Source organism: Culex pipiens, chromosome 3, assembly GCF_016801865.2.
Source record: "Culex pipiens pallens isolate TS chromosome 3, TS_CPP_V2, whole genome shotgun sequence".
Taxonomy (NCBI): Eukaryota; Metazoa; Arthropoda; class Insecta; order Diptera; family Culicidae; genus Culex; species Culex pipiens.
In genome coordinates this window covers 106,606,605-106,624,426 of record NC_068939.1, presented here as the reverse complement: position 1 = coordinate 106,624,426, position 17,822 = coordinate 106,606,605, and the positions used below count along the sequence as shown (strand labels likewise).

General features: G+C 36.4%; 4 protein-coding genes across 5 annotated transcripts in view; 3 read left to right on the top strand and 1 right to left on the bottom strand.

The window, feature by feature from the left end:
• Nucleotides 1-873, top strand: part of LOC120422046 (3-oxoacyl-[acyl-carrier-protein] synthase, mitochondrial) — a 147,648-nt gene extending 146,775 nt beyond the window's left edge. The window contains exon 3 of the mRNA XM_039585377.2: nt 329-873. The gene's annotated coding sequence lies outside the window, so the exon portion shown is untranslated. The remainder of the gene's footprint in view (nt 1-328) is intronic.
• The window catches only part of LOC120420912 (cilia- and flagella-associated protein 298), a 33,240-nt gene extending 32,367 nt beyond the window's left edge, over nt 1-873 (top strand). The window contains exon 4 of the mRNA XM_039584049.2: nt 329-873. Within this exon, the coding sequence (XP_039439983.1) occupies nt 329-442 (114 nt within the window). The 3' untranslated portion in view covers nt 443-873. The remainder of the gene's footprint in view (nt 1-328) is intronic.
• Nucleotides 874-11,572: 10,699 nt separating this feature from the next.
• Nucleotides 11,573-12,851, bottom strand: LOC128093582 (uncharacterized). The gene is made up of 2 exons (XM_052710970.1): nt 12,338-12,851; nt 11,573-12,277 (listed from the first exon to the last, which is right to left on the bottom strand). The coding sequence occupies exons 1-2, from the start codon at nt 12,714-12,716 to the stop codon at nt 12,219-12,221; spliced, it is 438 nt and encodes a 145-aa protein (XP_052566930.1). The 5' UTR covers nt 12,717-12,851; the 3' UTR covers nt 11,573-12,218.
• Nucleotides 12,852-14,063: 1,212 nt separating this feature from the next.
• LOC120421594 (neurobeachin-like protein 1) overlaps nt 14,064-17,822 on the top strand; it is a 68,682-nt gene continuing 64,923 nt past the window's right edge. For both annotated transcript variants that reach the window (XM_039584830.2, XM_039584824.2), the window contains exons 1-4: nt 14,064-14,263; nt 14,427-14,624; nt 14,902-15,066; nt 15,204-15,479. In XM_039584830.2, the coding sequence (XP_039440764.1) occupies nt 14,213-14,263; nt 14,427-14,624; nt 14,902-15,066; nt 15,204-15,479 (690 nt within the window). In that variant the 5' untranslated portion in view covers nt 14,064-14,212. The remainder of the gene's footprint in view (nt 14,264-14,426; nt 14,625-14,901; nt 15,067-15,203; nt 15,480-17,822) is intronic.

Sequence of the window (17,822 nt, the reverse complement as noted above, 5' to 3'; positions counted from 1 at the left end):
GTCGCTAGTGAGCGCCCCGCTCCATGACCAGTATCCTTTTAAAGGGTACTGCGCCAGTACCCTTTTGAAGGGTTTCGCCCTCGTACCCTTTCAAAAGGGTGACGACGGGTAAAGTTGAAAAAAGGATAGAAAGTACCCTTTTAAGGGTTATTTTGATTTTGTGTGTACGATCTGTTTGGCGGGATGACCCCAGCCCACATGTCAAACGGCGGGATATAAAAGTCATTGTTTTTGTTTTTGACATTAGTTTACATGAAGAATACGGTGTTTTACAAATCGTTCTAACCTCATGACTGCCCACTATAGCTTAATTTATATTTCTTTTCAGAAACTTGAGCAAGACGATGACAACCAGTATCTCAACTCCTCCTGGTCCGATAGCCGCAGTCTGAAGCGTCAGGTGCATGGTTTGGACGATGTTAAGTTTAGATTTACTAAGTAAGGCTTTTCTTATGAATATCGGACGATAGCAGACACAAGTTGAACTCAAACGAGATATTTTTCAGTGTCCAGTATGCGCAATAAATCATAAACCGAAAAATAAACTTAATAAAAGAGAAAAAATGCAAAGCTTTTTTTTCAACATTATGGCAGTGTAAGCTCTTTTTAAATAAAAAAATAAATAAAAACTAGTATGATTATTATATAGGAACAAAATAAGCACAAACGACAACAAACCAGTTGAGGCTAGCATATAAAATTGTAACATCATTCGTCATGCGGTGCAGAGCTAGATTGAAGAAGCATGGTTTAATTATATGAATTCTTTCTTACTGCCTCTTTTTTATCGGTTTTTGTTTCTGATCATAATTTACATACCTGAAATTTATTTCTAACGTTAATAAATATAAGAGATATGTCTCAAGAAAAAGACCTCAATGGATATTTCTGGATCCTTAACTGGCAAAATAAAAAAAAATAACAGCTTAGTGTTCAATTCTACGAAAACATATTTCAACCCGTCCAAAAATATTTGTTTCCATATAAATGGTGAAGGTTAACATAGTGGCGTAGTTTTCAGCAGTTTACCTATCGAAAAACAACAAGCGCAGCATAAGTGACAGCAATAAATAAGCCCACCAATTTTTATCTTCTCATAATCGTTATCAAATTAAAACAAATATTTCGACAATAGTGGACCCGAAAGAGTCTCGGAAAACAACCACCCTGGATCTAGAGATATCCACGAGAATTTTCTTCTTCAATCTTAATTTGTGCTATTTTCTATCTTCTGAAACTCTAGTGATAACTGCAACATATGCTATGATAACAAAGAAACAAACACTCGCTGGTGAACTGTTGATTAACTTTGATAGTATGATAGGTTATTTTCAATCGTCTGATGCTTCTTTATTACGCACATAATCTTACCTTTCTTCAAACCGCCTGTTTCATAATTTATTGTCGTCTAGAGGCATTACTCAATGCATCTCCTATAGATTTCCAAGTGAAATGTTTATCTGTCATCAAGGGTTTTGGAAAAGTCCAATTATCAATACATTTATGATTTACTTGCGATATGGATGAAATATCAGATTTGTGATTAAAATGGAATGGAATGGAATATCTCTGATAGTAAATGAGAAATGTTTTACCCAACAATTTACCAGAGACCGTCTATTTTTTTTGTTTATTGTTGTGCCATTCCGTTTATCAAAAAGTTTCACGGAATATTTGAACATTTGGTGGTCGATTCTGCATGTAAAAATAGGTCGATGGTCGAAGTTCGAGCCATATCCATGCAGTAGAACCCATCGGACTAGGAGTTTAAAGCCTACTGTGTTTGTTACTTGAAAACTGGAAAAAATCTTATTTCATAAATACAAGGCCAAAAACTTCAATCCCCTAGACGGGTTCCTTGCATGAAATGGGCTCAAATTTTGGTCATTGCAGAATCGACCAACAAAAGTGCAGATCAATCCTTGAAACTTTTTGCAACTCTATCACCCAAGAGTACCACATTTATTTTTTCGTGAAGGAATCATTTTGATAAAATTAAACTTTTAAACCGGATTGTCAAGTACTTAACATCTCAAAAATGATGACCAACAAATCTAGAGTTTTTTTTTTAATAGGTCCTATAAACATATGAAAGACAATATTTTATAGGACCTTTTCAAAAAAAAAAAAAAAAAACTCTAGAAATGGATAATATGGGGACACTTGATGATTTTTTAAATTTTAAATTTGATGAATTAATGTTGGTGTCATTCGGTAAAATTCTAGCTGTCTCAGTAGAATTAAGAAAAAAAACAATATTCTTTACTGACAATGGTTGGGCATTACAATCAAATGTAGAATTGCTAGATAGTAGAGTTTTGAAGCTCAAAGCAATAAATCCCGCAATACAACGAGTTTCACACTATTTGTTTCGGATATCATTCTATTGTCACTCAAAACCTCGAACTGATGCCTCTAGATAATAAATCATTTATTCATTGTTTGCGTTAGGATATTATCGATACGTGTTGTAAGAAATTAAAACATAAAAAAGTGTTGCTTACTTTTGGTATTTCCTACAAATCGATGCAATTTAAGCATTTTTGTCTGCATGAAACCATACAAAATTTTAATGTCTGCAAATCTTTTTTCATAAATGATAAGAAGCTGCATTTGAAATATTCTTGAAAATGATATTAGGGATAATTCTTGAAATGCTAGGACACACAAATATGGAACTAAAGGCTTAGCTTAAAACAAAGTTAAAATAAGAAGGGCAAAAGTTTCCACAAGAAAAACTAAGAGTAAGCAGTCGCGATGATTTTAAATATTAGAAGTTTGACTCACACAATCAGCATCGCGAATAAAATAAAACCGCAAGCACAATTGAGATGACAAAGAGTCTGCTTGGACCACCTTCGACAGTTTGAAACTATGAAAGTCATTTAATCGTGCAAAAGCGATATCGATGTGTTTCATAGGTTTTATCTGTCAAGGTTTTATACCTTGTGTCATCTCAGGGGCTATCACAGTTGCAATTTTTATTCAAACATGATAAACTAGCTAAACATAAATAGGAAAACGTACAGATGGAACAGATTAGGGCTAGCTAGTAACCGAGCTGGGATATTTTTATCAAATGAGTTTATCATCAAATTTGTGCAGATTTCAAAAGAATGAGTATAATGAAAAGGATTATGTAAATAGCGATTTGAAGAAAACGAAAATTGCAATTATTGTCATAAAAATAAGCTACAAAACTGAATTCATGCAGATGTAAAACGACTTTAACACAAACAAACTATTATTGGAATCATACTGCTATTCCCTGATTGAAACTCAAAATCATAACTTGTTAATGCTAAACAGATACACAGATGCTAAAACAAACATATGATGGAACATTGGAAAGATTCTCAGAATTGTATATTTTCAAAATATGTATTGCCTTGTCATTGCTACTAATTTAAGAAAAAGTATAGATTAAACAATAAGATCTATTACGATTAATAAAATGTGAAAGCTTTAAACGGTGTTGAATCATATTGCAGAACTAAAAAGAAATGTCTAACCCCTTTTACCAAAACAGATCACTGTGACATAATTGAACAAAAATAAAAAAATAGTATGATTTGTAAGGTTTCAAAAAAAAAAAAGAACTTGTGCTATTAACACCTAAACTCTCAAGCTCAAGGAAAGGAGTAATTTCCATATTTCAATTTTTCTCGAGCTTTGGAACCAGGTATTAAGGTTTATTATGCGATTTGTAATCCATATTTTGAATTTTCAAGTGAATCAGAGTTGTTCCTGTTTGGTCTATTTTTAAAATAAATTTCTTGTTTCGAGAGTGGCTCGAAAAATAGCATAGCATTACGGGTCTGTACCACGTTGTAGGGCGTGTCACAATGGTCAACTCAATATTCTTAGATAATTTTATTGTTGGGAGCTTTTTCTATCGAAAAATCCTCTCAAATTCTTAAACAAGGGCAAGCTTACACTTTTTACAGAGCGAAGATTTCTGTCAACTGTAACGGGACTGCAGTCTCAATGGACAGTAGTTTTTAGAGCACTTAAAAGTGCGCCGCCGAGCGGTAAGGCCTTGCGCTTATGATGGAGTATTATCTCCTACATTATGAAACTCAAAATCTCCCGGGAGATTACTTAATTTATTTTATTCTAAATTCAACTGACACCCGAGCACAACCTGCTCGAATGCCGCGTCACTTTTTAATAACTAATTGCAGCGTGTCGCAAATACGGCACTGCTGCCCCGATCGGACGTCTTTGCTGACGATGCTGAAAACAGCACCATCGACGACTGCGCCGATGCTTGGTATATAACATTAACTTAGGTTAGGACGCACGGACTAAGTCCGGTGCAAAAGCATAAAATTTGGAAAAAGATGCACTATTTTTGTTGTTCTGTGTTTGCTCTATTCGAAACCAGTCAAAAATCTCCAAATATTGTGCAGTAACAAGTCTAAAACAGCTGTCCCAATTCGCCCCATGTGTTTGCCCGAGATGACGGTATGCTTATTGTTACTCGTTAATACAACATTTCAGATACTTCCTGTTTTGCACGATTTACGCTGTGACGTCAGGAACACCGTACCAAGCTCGATTCCAAATCTTCCAACTTACTATAAATCAGCCTGTCGTATTCATTAATACAAAACATCCCCCCTAGTGCTGCTGGGTTTTTGATATCTACACTGTTTTGCCTCCCTCACCTCACTGAGGCAAGGCCATAAAATCACTCGAAAATTGAACTTCTTAAATATACCTTCTAGATCTAGTTCTAGATATACCTTCACGTATACATATCGACTCAGAATCAAATTCTGAACAAATGTCTGTGGGGATGTGTGTAGACATGATTTTTTTCCACACGATTTTCTCAGAACTGGCTGAACCGATTTTGGCTGGGTCAGCCTCATTCGATTCGTTTTGGGGTCCCAAACGAAACGAAACTTTCTGGAAAAGTCTGTATCAGGTATATATTTTTTCATAAACTTATTTTCATTATTACTTTGTAAATATGAGGAAGGCACCAACCACCTAATGGTGGATTAAGAAACGTTTTTTTAAACATGTGTGACTTGTGACCAAGTTGCCTGTGGGTATACAATTCCGAATGGCTGCACAACGCTTATCTTGCTGTACAAGCAGGGCCGTGTACAAGGGGGGGGGGTTTAGGGGTTTAACCCCCCCCCATGGCAAATTAAGTTAGTTACACCCCATGCGCCCCTCGGCCCGAAGGGCCGATTTTTTTTAGCTATGTTTCTAAAGTGCCAAAGAGATTTTTTTTCTTTTTTCAAATCGATATGAAAAATTTGACTGGAGGCGCCCTAATGACTAAAACATTTTTATGAAAATTATGAAAATTTAACTGGACGCGCCCCTAAGACTTAATTTTTTTCAATACGAATATGCAATATAAAAATTTGACTGGAGGCGCCCCTAAGACTTAAAAAAATCATGCAAATTCTCGATATGAAAAATTGAATGGAGGCACCCCTACGACTTTAAAAAAATCATACAAATTTTGTTATGAAAATTTGACTGGAGGCGCCCTTATAACTTAAAAAAATCATGCAAATTCTCGATATGAAAAAGTTGACTGGAGGCGCCCCTATGACTACCAGATTTTTATGAAAATTATGAAAATTTAACTGGACGCGCCCCTAAGACTTATTTTTTTTTCAATACGAATATGCATTATAAAAAAATGACTGGAGGCGCCCCTACGACTTAAAAAAATCATGCAAATTCTCGATATGAAAAATTGAATGGAGGCGCCCCTACGACTTTAAAAAATCATACAAATTTTGTTATGAAAATTTGACTGGAGGCGCCCTTATGACTTAAAAAAATCATGCAAATTCTCGATATGAAAAATTTGACTGGAGGCGCCCTAATGACTAAAACATTTTTATGAAAATTATGAAAATTTAACTGGACGCGCCCCTAAGACTTAATTTTTTTCAATACGAATATGCAATATAAAAATTTGACTGGAGGCGCCCCTACGACTTAAAAAAATCATGCAAATTCTCGATATGAAAAATTGAATGGAGGCGCCCCTACGACTTTAAAAAAATCATACAAATTTTGTTATGAAAATTTGACTGGAGGCGCCCTTATAACTTAAAAAAAATCATGCAAATTCTCGATATGAAAAATTTGACTGGAGGCGCCCCTATGACTACCAGATTTTTATGAAAATTATGAAAATTTAACTGGACGCGCCCCTAAGACTTAATTTTTTTCAATACGAATATGCAATATAAAAATTTGACTGGAGGCGCCCCTACGACTTAAAAAAATCATGCAAATTCTCGATATGAAAAATTGAATGGAGGCGCCCCTACGACTTTAAAAAAAATCATACAAATTTTGTTATGAAAATTTGACTGGAGGCGCCCTTATGCCTTTGAAAATCATGCAAATTCTAGATATGAAAAAGTTGACTGGAGGCGCCCTAATGACTAAAACATTTTTATGATAATTATGAAAATTTATCTGGACGCGCCCCTAAGACTTATTTTTTTTTTTCAATACGAATATGCCATATAAAAATTTGACTGGAGGCGCCCCTACGACTTAAAAAAATCATGCAAATTCTCGATATGAAAAATTTAATGGAGGCGCCCCTACGACTTTAAAAAAATCATACAAATTTTGTTATGAAAATTTGACTGGAGGCGCCCTTATGACTTAAAAAAATTCTGCAAATTCTCGATATGAATAATTTGACTAGAGGCGCCCCTATGACTACCAGATTTTTATGAAAATTATGAAAATTTAACTGAACGCGCCCCTAAGACTTATTTTTTTTCAATGCGAATATGCAATATAAAAAATTGACTGGAGGCATCCCTACATCTTAAAAAAAATCATGCAAATTCTCGACATGAAAAATTTAATGGAGGCGCCCTAATGACTAAAACATTTTTATAAAAATTATGAAAATTTGACTGGAGGCGCCCCTAAGACTTATTTTTGTTTAATACGAATATGCAATATAAAAATTTGACTGGGGGCGCCCCTACGACTTTAAAAAAATCATACAAATTTTGTTATGAAAATTTGACTGGATGCGCCCTTATGACTTAAAAAAATCATGCAAATTCTCGATATGAAAAATTTGACTGGAGGAGCCCCTATAAGTAAAACATTTTCTTGAACATTATGAAAATTTAACTGGAGGCGCCCCTAAGACTTAATTTTTATCAATACGAATATGCAATATAAAAATTTGACTGGAGGCGCCCCTACGACTTAAAAAAACATACAAATTTTAGAATGAAAATTTGACTGGAGGCGCTCTTATGACTTAAAAAATCATACAAATTTTCTTATGAAAATTTTACTGGAGGCGACTAAAATTTTTTTATGAAAATTATGAAAATTTAACTGGAGGCGCCACTACGATTTATTTTTTCCAATACAAATTCTCAATATTAATTTTTGACTGCAGACGCCCTAACGACTAAAAAAAATCAGGCCAATTTTCGACATGGAAAAAAAGAATGGAGGCGCTTTTATGACTTAAAAAAAATCATACAAATTCTTATTATGAAAATTTGACCAATGATTATGAATGAAACCTTTTTATGAAAATTCTCAATATGAAAATTTAACTGGAGGCGCCACTACGATCTATTTTTTTTAAAAAAATTCTCAACATTAAAAATTTGACTGGAGGTGCCCCTACGGCTTAAAAAAATCATGCAAATTCTGGATAATTCTGGATGACTGGAAGCGCCGCTAGGAATTATTTTTTTAAATACATATTCTCAAGGTAAAAATATGACTGAAGACGCCCCTACGACTTTAAAGGCATATTCTCGATATGGCAACTTGGATTGAGGCGCCCTTTATGACTTTGAGAATATTCAATGTAAAAATATGACTGAAGACGCCCCTACGACTTAAAAGGCATATTCTTGATATGGCAACTTGGATTGAGGCGCCCTTATGACTTAAAAAATCATACAAATTCTTATTATGAAAATTTAACTGGTGGCGCCCCTACGACTTAATTTTTTTAAAACAAATTTTCAATATTAAAAATTTGACAGGAAGCGCCCCTACGACTTAAAAAATCATGAAAATTTTCGCTATGAAAAATTTAATGGATGCGTCCCTACGACTTTAAAAAAATCATACAATTTCTTATTATGAAAATTGACTGAAGGCGCCCCTATGACTTAAATATTTTTATGAAAATCTCAATATGAAAGGCGCCACTACGACTTTAAAAAAATCATACTAATTTTGTTATGAAAATTTGACTGGAGGTGCCCTTATGACTAAAAAAAATCATGCAAATTCTCGATTTGAAAAATTTGATTTGAGGCGCCCCTACGACTTAAAAAAATCATGCAAATTCTCGATATGGAAAATGGAATGGGGGCGCCCCTATGACGTAAACATTTTTATGTAAATTATCAATATGTAAGTTTTACTGGAGGCGCCCTCATGAGTGGGGAAAAAAATTGGTAAAAATATTGAATAAAAAAGTTGAATAATCGGTGCCCAAAGCAGCTTAAAAATGATAAAAATATTTTAAAAATAAGATTTTACTGGAAACGCAATTATGACAAAATTAAAACATTCAACAAAAAAAAAGTTTGACTATCGACGCCCCTCTAGCAACATAAAGACTGTCTATTAAGAGCCAAACAAAGTTTGGCGTACGGTAACATAAAAAAAAATAAAAATTCTGTTTAGCGTTCTAGCTACAACAATTTTTTGCGCCGGTTGGCAAACTTTGTTTGACTAATTTTGAACAGTCTTTATAGCTTGAGGAGCGAGGATAGTAAAATAATTTTATTTTGTTTTTATTTCAACAAAACGCCGCTGGTAAAATTCTATTTTCAAAATATCTTTGATCTTTTTTTATGTTGCTCTACTTTTTTCATTTTTTTTATTTTGTCATGAGGGCACCTCTAGTGAAATTTTATTTTCAAAACAAGCCTTACCCGACAAACTTCGTTCTGCCTATTTTCGTTTGTTGACGTTTTGAACTTTTTTGCTTAATCAGCCTCCTTTATCAATATTTGATTTAACGTAACTTTTCCCATACAATCTACAGATTTTCCGGAATCGGTTCCAGAGTGGCCAAAGTTGTAACTTTTTGACGTAAGAACCTTCCTTGGGCTTATACGAACCCAACGCAACAAAGAGCACCTCGATCCGACGCTCCGTATTGAACTGATTCGCGTTCGAACAAAACCATCGAAATTTTTTATATATATAAGAAGGTAGTCAAATTGTTTTATTTAACACTTTTATTTCATCACAAGGCGCAACTTTTTATCATTTTTATGTTGCTTAAGCTAACTTTTTTTTGATTTTTTTTACGTGTTGTGAAACTTTCTGTGAAATCTGATTTTCAAAATATTTTCATCATTTCTATGGTGCTTTTCAGGCGTTGATAGTATTTTTTTAATATGTTAATTATTTTATCACTTTTTAAATTTTGTTTATGAGAGAGGTGCCTTTTCGGAACATTTTCTGGGGTAAATCGAAATATATCTTTGTTTCCTGTAGCAACTTTGTTACTTTTTTCGATTTTTTAGGACGTTTCTTCGGAAAGTCAAGGAATCGATATAAATATATTCAAAATTATCTTTTTTCATTTTTTATACTAAAAAGTCTGTTACAAATGTTTGACCCAAAAATGAAGTTTCTTATCTAATTTTTCAGATTTTCAGAAAATTCCGTCCAAAGGTACAAAATTTCACACGTTTACATACCCATTCCAGCCCTCAAAATTGTATGGAGACTTGTATGGAAAAACAAATGATGCAAAATTGCTTCTTTTGACATAGAGAATGCAAAGAAAAGTCGATTGAAAATCGGACCAAAAGTTTCCGAGTTATAATCAGTTGAACACTTTCAGTTTATCCAGCTACAACCCAACCCCACCTCTAGACGGGGATCGATCTAATAATTCGCCAAAAATCAATTTTTTAACCAATTTTCGACCTTTAAAAAGCATTGGAAAGAAGAACTCTTAAAATTTGGAAAATTTTTAGGGTTGAACGTGTGACTTGTTTTATGTGACTTTACCAATGTTTTAAAAAATGGTTGTTTTTCTTGGCTGTGTTTTTCACTAATATTTTCTGTACTATTTTTCTATTGTCTCAGACTATACATCTAAGCATTTTTTAACAATTTAAATGATAATAATTTGTTCTAGAGTAAAAAAAAATAATGAAAAATTGGCTGTAAAAAACATGACAAATTAGGTGCTAGAATAGGCCAAATACTACCAAAAACAAATATCAACTAAACAAGATAAATGCAAATATAAAAACTAAAAATGAAACAAAAACAACATAAAACAAGAGAAGTAAAGTTTTTCGTAGAACAAAAGTTGCTCAAAATGACAAGGGAAAAATTAAAAAAATCGAAATAATTTGGGCAGCAAAGGGTTAAAAAAAATCAAGTTCATCGATTTGATTTCTTTGAGATTGTGTATCTCAGAAACAAATTGCTCGATTTGAAAGTTTCAGAGAGAAAATTGTACAAAATTTTCTTGGCTCTTCAAAAATATTTTTTAGGGTACTTTAAATTCCAGAAGTATTATTTTAAAATGAAAAGAAACCAAAATAAATTGAAAATGCAGTCCTAAAATTAACTTTAACCTGAAAACGGTACATTTTGTTAACAAAATTGCTTCAATAATTTTTTTCAACTTTTTCGTTTTTTTTTTCTTCAAAAAAATCATATCTCCTAAACCAGATTTTGCACCATCACTAAAGCTCCGAAGATGTCTTTTTTAGTCCCCTAAAACATAAAAAATCGGATTTTTTGCTTTACCCAAGACACCAAATCGATCAGAAAATCCCTTGTCAAGATATAGAAATTCATTCATTTGCATATAAATTTAATATGACCAGCCCCCAGAATTGTATGGACATTTGTATAGAAAAACGAATGATGCAAAATTGCTTCTTTTGACATAGAGAATGCATGGTGAGTGGCAAAGTTTCATCCAAATCAAAAAAATGAAAAGTTAAAAATCGTGAAAAAAATTGCGAAATCTTAGAGAACTACTCTTAATATTAAAAAAAGAAAACTTATGAAAACTTGTTTTGAGCAATTACTGCTACACTTCTTCACTAAAACCCCGTTTTACGCTCCACAAGTGAACGGCCCATCCCTCTTCCGATTTACGCCAAAACTCTCATTTGCGTAAAAATCTCAAATTCGCTCAAACTCCGAATTAACGCGTTTAAAGATTGACTGTTAGCGCCCTTCCGCAATCTAAACAAGCACCCCATGCGCCCCATTCGAGAAAACCCTCCCCTTTCAAAAATCCTGTGCACGGCCCTGTGTACAATTGAATTTCCAACAAAATGTGCATAAATGTTGGTATACTTTTCAGCCTTTTTTGTCAATAAAATGTTGTGCATTTTTACGAAAAAGCATTTTATTTGTTCATTTATAATTCTTGCTTTATTTTACTGGCCTAGTATATACCGTAGTGAGCTCTGGTGGTGACTAGCTACTTTCAAAAAGGGATAGATTGATGTTTGACTAGGGGTGTTCAAATATTATTTCATTTCAATCCAATCAGAAAATCCCATGCATCCTGTCATCAAGTGCACACAAAGAAAAATTACTCTAAATTTAAAAAGATCGTTCGTTGGATTAAAAGTTCGCGTTGGTGAATATTCGTAGAAAGTTCAAACTTTTTAATTTAAAAGTTGAAAAGTTTTTGATACTACCATGCATTTATGGAACAAAATCGTTGTATCGGTAAAAGTGTTTTACTTTTAATTGGAAAAGAAACCTTTTATGGCAAGAATAAACAACATTTAATAATACAGTGTTAATTTCAGAAAAAAGTGCTTTATTTTATATTTATTTTTAAAAGTTTTAAACAATAAGTTAAAAAAAAACATGTTGTTATTGTATTTAACGCTTCTGGCTAACATCCGAGTCCAAGCTGTACCGATTATTACGGTACGTTAACGGTAACTTCCGAAAACCACAAGCTGGACGGTTCCGGATGGACGTTTCGACGCGCGACAGCAAAGTAGCGAACAGGATGGTCCATTGCCGGCCTTCGTCAGGACAGGTTTGGAGAAGTTGGCTATTGATTCGGGAAGGGTGGTCGACGTTTCCCGGCTGAGAAGTGAAGTGCCTGAACAGGGAGTTCCAGAACCTGGAAGCGCATCCGGAACATGGGGTTGATGAGGCCCTCGGAACGGAATTCGATTTCGAGCACTTCATCCTCCTTCCACAATGACACAGATTTTTTATGCTCGCTGTCCCCAGCCCCAGCGTCGCGATGTGAGCGTTTGTGGGCGGGAAGTTGCTAAAAGAGATAGAAAGTAAGGGAAGTTGGCTAGCCACTGCACACATTCTCAATACTCACCGGTATTGTGAACCGCCGACATCGAGTGCAACATCCGCGCTGACCACCTCCGATTATGCCGCTTCTTGCCGTCCTCCTCTTCGTCGGATCCTTTCTCGTACTTGTCCAAAAATCGGATGTTATTCTTCTTCAACGCAATCTCCTTGTTCACGCAACGCGTCGGCAGCGCCATCTCCTCGATGATCTCGTCCCAGTCCTCGCGGGAATCGACCTTCAACCACCATCCCCGGGTCACCATCACCGAATACAACCGGTTCGAATCCACATTCCTACCTCCCATCATACAAAAACAAACAAAATCAATCACAAAACACCCAAGCTTCCCTCTAACCCATTCCGGTCGTGAAACAGCGCAGGTCCTGCAGGAAGCTGCAGACATGGCCTTTTCGAACCCTCGACCTCGTCCCGCGCAAGCACCACCAAAGCACCACCCTCCTTCGCCGGCGTTTCGCTGCTGCTGTTTGGCTTACGAAGGTGTCCGCACCCGAGTCCTGGCTGCTGCCGCGGTCTGCTTTGATTCGCGTTCTGGACTCACCAGGCACAACTGGACCCACTAAAATGTTTGTTTACATTTGGAACTTAGGCGTACACGGTTGCACGAGAACGTCGAAATGAAAGAAATTATACAGTCGTATTAAAAATTAAGACTTTTAAATCAGTTAGTAAGGAGATTTTCAAAAACTGCAGCAGTAAAAGTTTTCATTTTTTAAACAAGAAAAAAACTTTCCCTTCAGCAAATTTTGGCAACTTTTTAAATCAAAAGTAAGTTACTTTTGTTATTACAGTAATATTTTTTTGTGTGTGTGCGTAAATATTTGATGTTTGTTCAAAAATTTCTTCTATAATAGTAGTTTATGCAACAAGTTGCCATAAGAAGTTTTTACAGCATGAGTCGTAAATTTATCCAACAAGGTTTACCGAGTTGGATAAATATGACGAGTGTTGAAAAAACATGTTTTGCAACAAGTTGCTTATACAACATTTTTTTGCAATTCATAAAAAAACGCTTTTTGAATGATATTTTATGTCAATCATCCATGTGTTAATAATTATACCGTTCAAACCAAAAAATATTGAAAAATTATACTTTTCGATACAAGTGTTGAAAAGTTCAATTTTTCAGCACCCATTTCAGTGCTGAAAAGTAGGACTGTGATTTTCCATTCTGTTATTTTTGGTAGGGAAAAGTAGGCCGTTTCGTTTCTCCAGAAGGACAGGAAAAGTTGACAGTTTCGCAGCGGAATGGCAAAACCCTTATTTTTGAATGACAATATATCTGTTTATTGATTTATTAAAAGTAACGAAATTTATTTCGGACTTAACAAGCTTAAAAAAACTTCAAATATCCAATGTTTTAGTTTGCTATTTTAGCATAAACTCGCATGTAAAATTAAACATCTTGCATCCTATTTGAATTCCTATTAAATAATAATTACTTTCTGATGGTTTCTTTCATTTCACTGAATTTGATGAATATGGATTCAAATATGTATGCATTTTTAGCAATGAATCAATTTTAGAAAAAAAACAACTTTATATTTCAGTTGGTTGTAACTTTTTAAAACCAAATAAATTTCTTCAATGGTCAAAAACCGGGATAGCTATTCCACCTGGGTCGATTCATAAACACAACTGACGTTTCGACACACAACTACCAGTGGAGTTTCATTCATTCATTTGTCGGCGGAGGAGCGATTGTATCATCACATCACTTCATACATACAACGTAGGCAGGAAAGTGGTGAGGAATAATAACAACATAGCCAGATACTGTGCAGATTAGGTTTCGGGGAGGTGAAAATTTGTGAAAAAATTAGTAAAACATAGAAAATGAGTGTTTTTTCGGTCGCTGTTTGCATCTAAACGCTGTCGAGGATGGATTCCAAGAAGGATATCTACAATTTATGGGTGCAATACACTACAAAGGTGAGTTTTTCTCCTGTTTGTGGAGTGAAAAAATTGTTGTTGCAATTTTTTACTTCTGATGTGTCACTTTTTCAAGACTAATGGTGCAAATCGATTTATGTTTTGCAATGTTTGCTAATGGATATCGAATGATTCTGGTTATGTTTGGACTTTTCCCACACAGAATGAGGAGATCTTCTTCCGCCAATTCATCCAGGGCTTCGTCAGCATCTGGAACGAACAGCTCTCGTTGGATTACGAAAATGTTCCGCACTGGGCACGCATCCCTCCGGATTCGGGGCCCCACCTGAGCCGACTTCCGGATGAGTTGCTGCCCGCGATAGAGAAATTTTTGATAATCGCAAGAGATAAATTTGAAAAGGTACGTAACTAGGAGGTAGACAAGCTATGCTGAAATTTTCATCCTGGAGGGACGACGATTGCGTAATGAAAGTGGAAGGGCTGAGGAGAAAAAGTGAGAAAAAAAATCTCGGGGTAAACATAGAACGTATACACTTGATAAGAAGACGAGAGAAAATACTCGCGTGAGTCATTAGTGTTGATGCTCTGCGAAATGCCTAAGGGAATTTTCTATCGTTTTACAATATGTGTCATTAGCTGAGTTTATGATTAAACTAAATTTGAGATTTTTGTTACAGGATTTCAGTGGAGAAGAAGAAAAGGAGGAAGAAACAGTACTGGAAATACAACTACTAGTGCAATGCTTGACAATAATCTGTCGTCACTTTGACAATATTACAACGATCATAAAATCTAGCTACATATCCAATTGCGTAGCCCTAATCAATTCTATAATAGATAAGGTAAACACTGAGCCGAAAAAGTTATTCATAATAAAACATCATGCGTCTCCATTGAACTGCTTTAACCAAAAAAAAAAACAGCGGAGGCGCATGGTGTTCCACAACATTCAAAGTCACTAACTCTATCCCCGTTTCAGCTAAACCATCAACCATCGCTAAGCTGCGAGCACCAGCGGTTCATAAAATGCTGCAACTACTTCCTGCAAGCACTGTACGACCCATACTTAACCTGGAGGAACTTCCTCCGGGGGGATGTGGCCAACTACGCCAAATTGGGCTACAAAATCTCGCCCCTGCATCCCGAGATCGTGCCATTCATCTACGATTGCTTCCAGGCGAAGGGCATTTGCAAACATCCCGATGTGGGCAAAGAGCTCTTTCACATACTGGGGGCCGTGATTGCTGGTTCACAGGTAGGATTGTTTGGCTTTTGTTTCTTTTTTTTGGTGGTGGGAGGACACATTTACATCAGGTCTAATTGATTCAATACACTTTCCTGATTTGTTCCTGTGATTCCTGTTGTACTATCCCAGAATCCCAGAGGCATAGTACAAGAGAGCAGATATGCATCGAGTTATTAATATTGTTAACAAATGTACAAGATCTTGGACACTTAAATAGTGTTTAAATTGTTTTTCAATTGGATTTTTCGTCATGGTCTTTTAGAATTGGGTTCCCTAAATCTGTTCCAATCGACAGAATAAACTTTTGGCTTGAAAAAATAACTTCTATGGAATCATTCTTTCTTAGTATAAATTTAAAGATGCAATATTGTTAATAAAGAACATTCTAGCTGTTATTTTATGGCTAGAAATTGACTAAATTATATTTCTGTCTGAAGCTCAATTCTTACTACCACATTGACTTTTGAAATGTTGATCATTGATAAATGCATCTCTTGAGGGATCGTTTGATTCTTTAACAACGCTTTGAAAACTTATTTCGGTTATTTTTCCTGATGCTACGTTGTACCAGAATCCTTCCTGCATTAAATATTTGCCTATCTATCTCACACTATGGGGTTGTATAAGTATTGCGCGTATTGAGAAAATATCAGTTTTGGTGATTTTCTTGTAGGGGTCTCAAAGATACGAGCGCAATAGTTTTTTGAATTCATCGTAGCAATCTTGTTGATTTTCGCGATCTATGGCTGTCAGCTCACCTCAAAATTTTCAGCTCAAATGTATCATTTTGCGTTTTGAATGGGTTTATTGCAGGCAGCAAGTGATTTTTACGGAAAATATAAATACTATTTTAAATTGTACTACTTGCTCTTATTTATATTCTATTAATTCGAATTTGTGTGGTTTGACATGGTGCCTTTTCCCAGAATTAAGATTTCTGCGTGAAGAAGGTAATTGCACTTCGTTAAATGGGTCACATCCGGTTGATCTGCGCGATGTCCTGGTCCTTCACGACGTATTAGCTGCTGGAGAAAATCCGTCTTTTGCGATCTTCAACTGGGTTGGTTCAGGAATCAAAGTTAATCTATAGATAATAGCTTATAAGCTTTCTGTTAAGTTCTTTGGTGTAGGTAGTTGAATTCTTCGTAATCTTCAGCCAGCCAGAGAATTTTGAAAAATTAAAAATGCGAGCCAAACCTATAAAAAAAATATTCTCAAGGCCATTACAAATTGTGTTGGGTCTGAGGGATCCGATGCTGGTGGATCCCGGTTCCAAGGTAGACGCCAAGGTGGACTGTATTTCCAAGAGGCTGGCCGGGTGAACAGCCCAGTTCCCCAAGCGGAACTGAACGTCTCCCTGCAGGAAGAAACCCCTATCACCAGGGGCCTCCTGCCTGTTGACGGTTTTGGCCAGAAGGAAGTCCCAATGACTTCCTCTTCAAAGGTGGGGGTGCGACAGGGGCAAGATACTCACTCAATCTTCAGGGGTAGACGCTCCGGTTTGAGCGTTGGGCCGACTTGCGCGGCAGAATCAGGGGCAAACTCGTGGACGGTAGGCTCGGCGGGCGGAAAACGGAAACACTTTGCGTTCAAATCACTCCATCTTTAATCACGGTTTTTCTCTTTGGTGGCTATTTACACTGTACACTCTTGTTCCTTTCGTCCACGGTCGCCTTGTTGACCGGAACTGGTGGAACCGCGCTCTTGTCCGTGGTCGCCAAGATGACCAGGACTTCGCCGCGTTCGGCCACGAACGGCGTGTCCTTCTCCGCGAGCTGCTATCGGCGGAGGCGCAGGCCGATTCCGGCTGGCTGCGTGATGACGGAGGCTGCTACTGCTGCTAACTTCTGCTACCACTGGAATGACTTGCTTCCAGGTTTGTACTGTACTGCTTCGACGGTATGGAATAATGCTCCAGTAAACTTTTAAGATGATGCGCACCGATCACGAGCGCTGACTCCATGCGCACGCGACCAGCTCCGTTTGCGATTGCTAGCATGCGCGCGCAAACGACGGACGTACGATCGTAAGCGATGGACACGATTGGCGCGTGCAACGTTGTCGTGTTTGACAGCTCACAACGACGCGCAAACACGACGCGCGCGGCTGGACCATAGACTCAATTATGTGAAGACTGTTCTGCGCAGACGGCGCAGACAGAATTTTGAACTTCGGTCCGTGAGGCGGACTGAACATGCTCCCCCCGAGAAGAAGTGCTTTCCGCCGTTTCGGAAGTGCGGTTATCGAGTATTGGTAGTGGAGCGAGTTTGTGAATTGGACGCTTGAAAATTCCCGATTGCGTTTTGACATCTACGACTCTAACCAAACCGTCAGCACCGGGGTAAAGCTTGA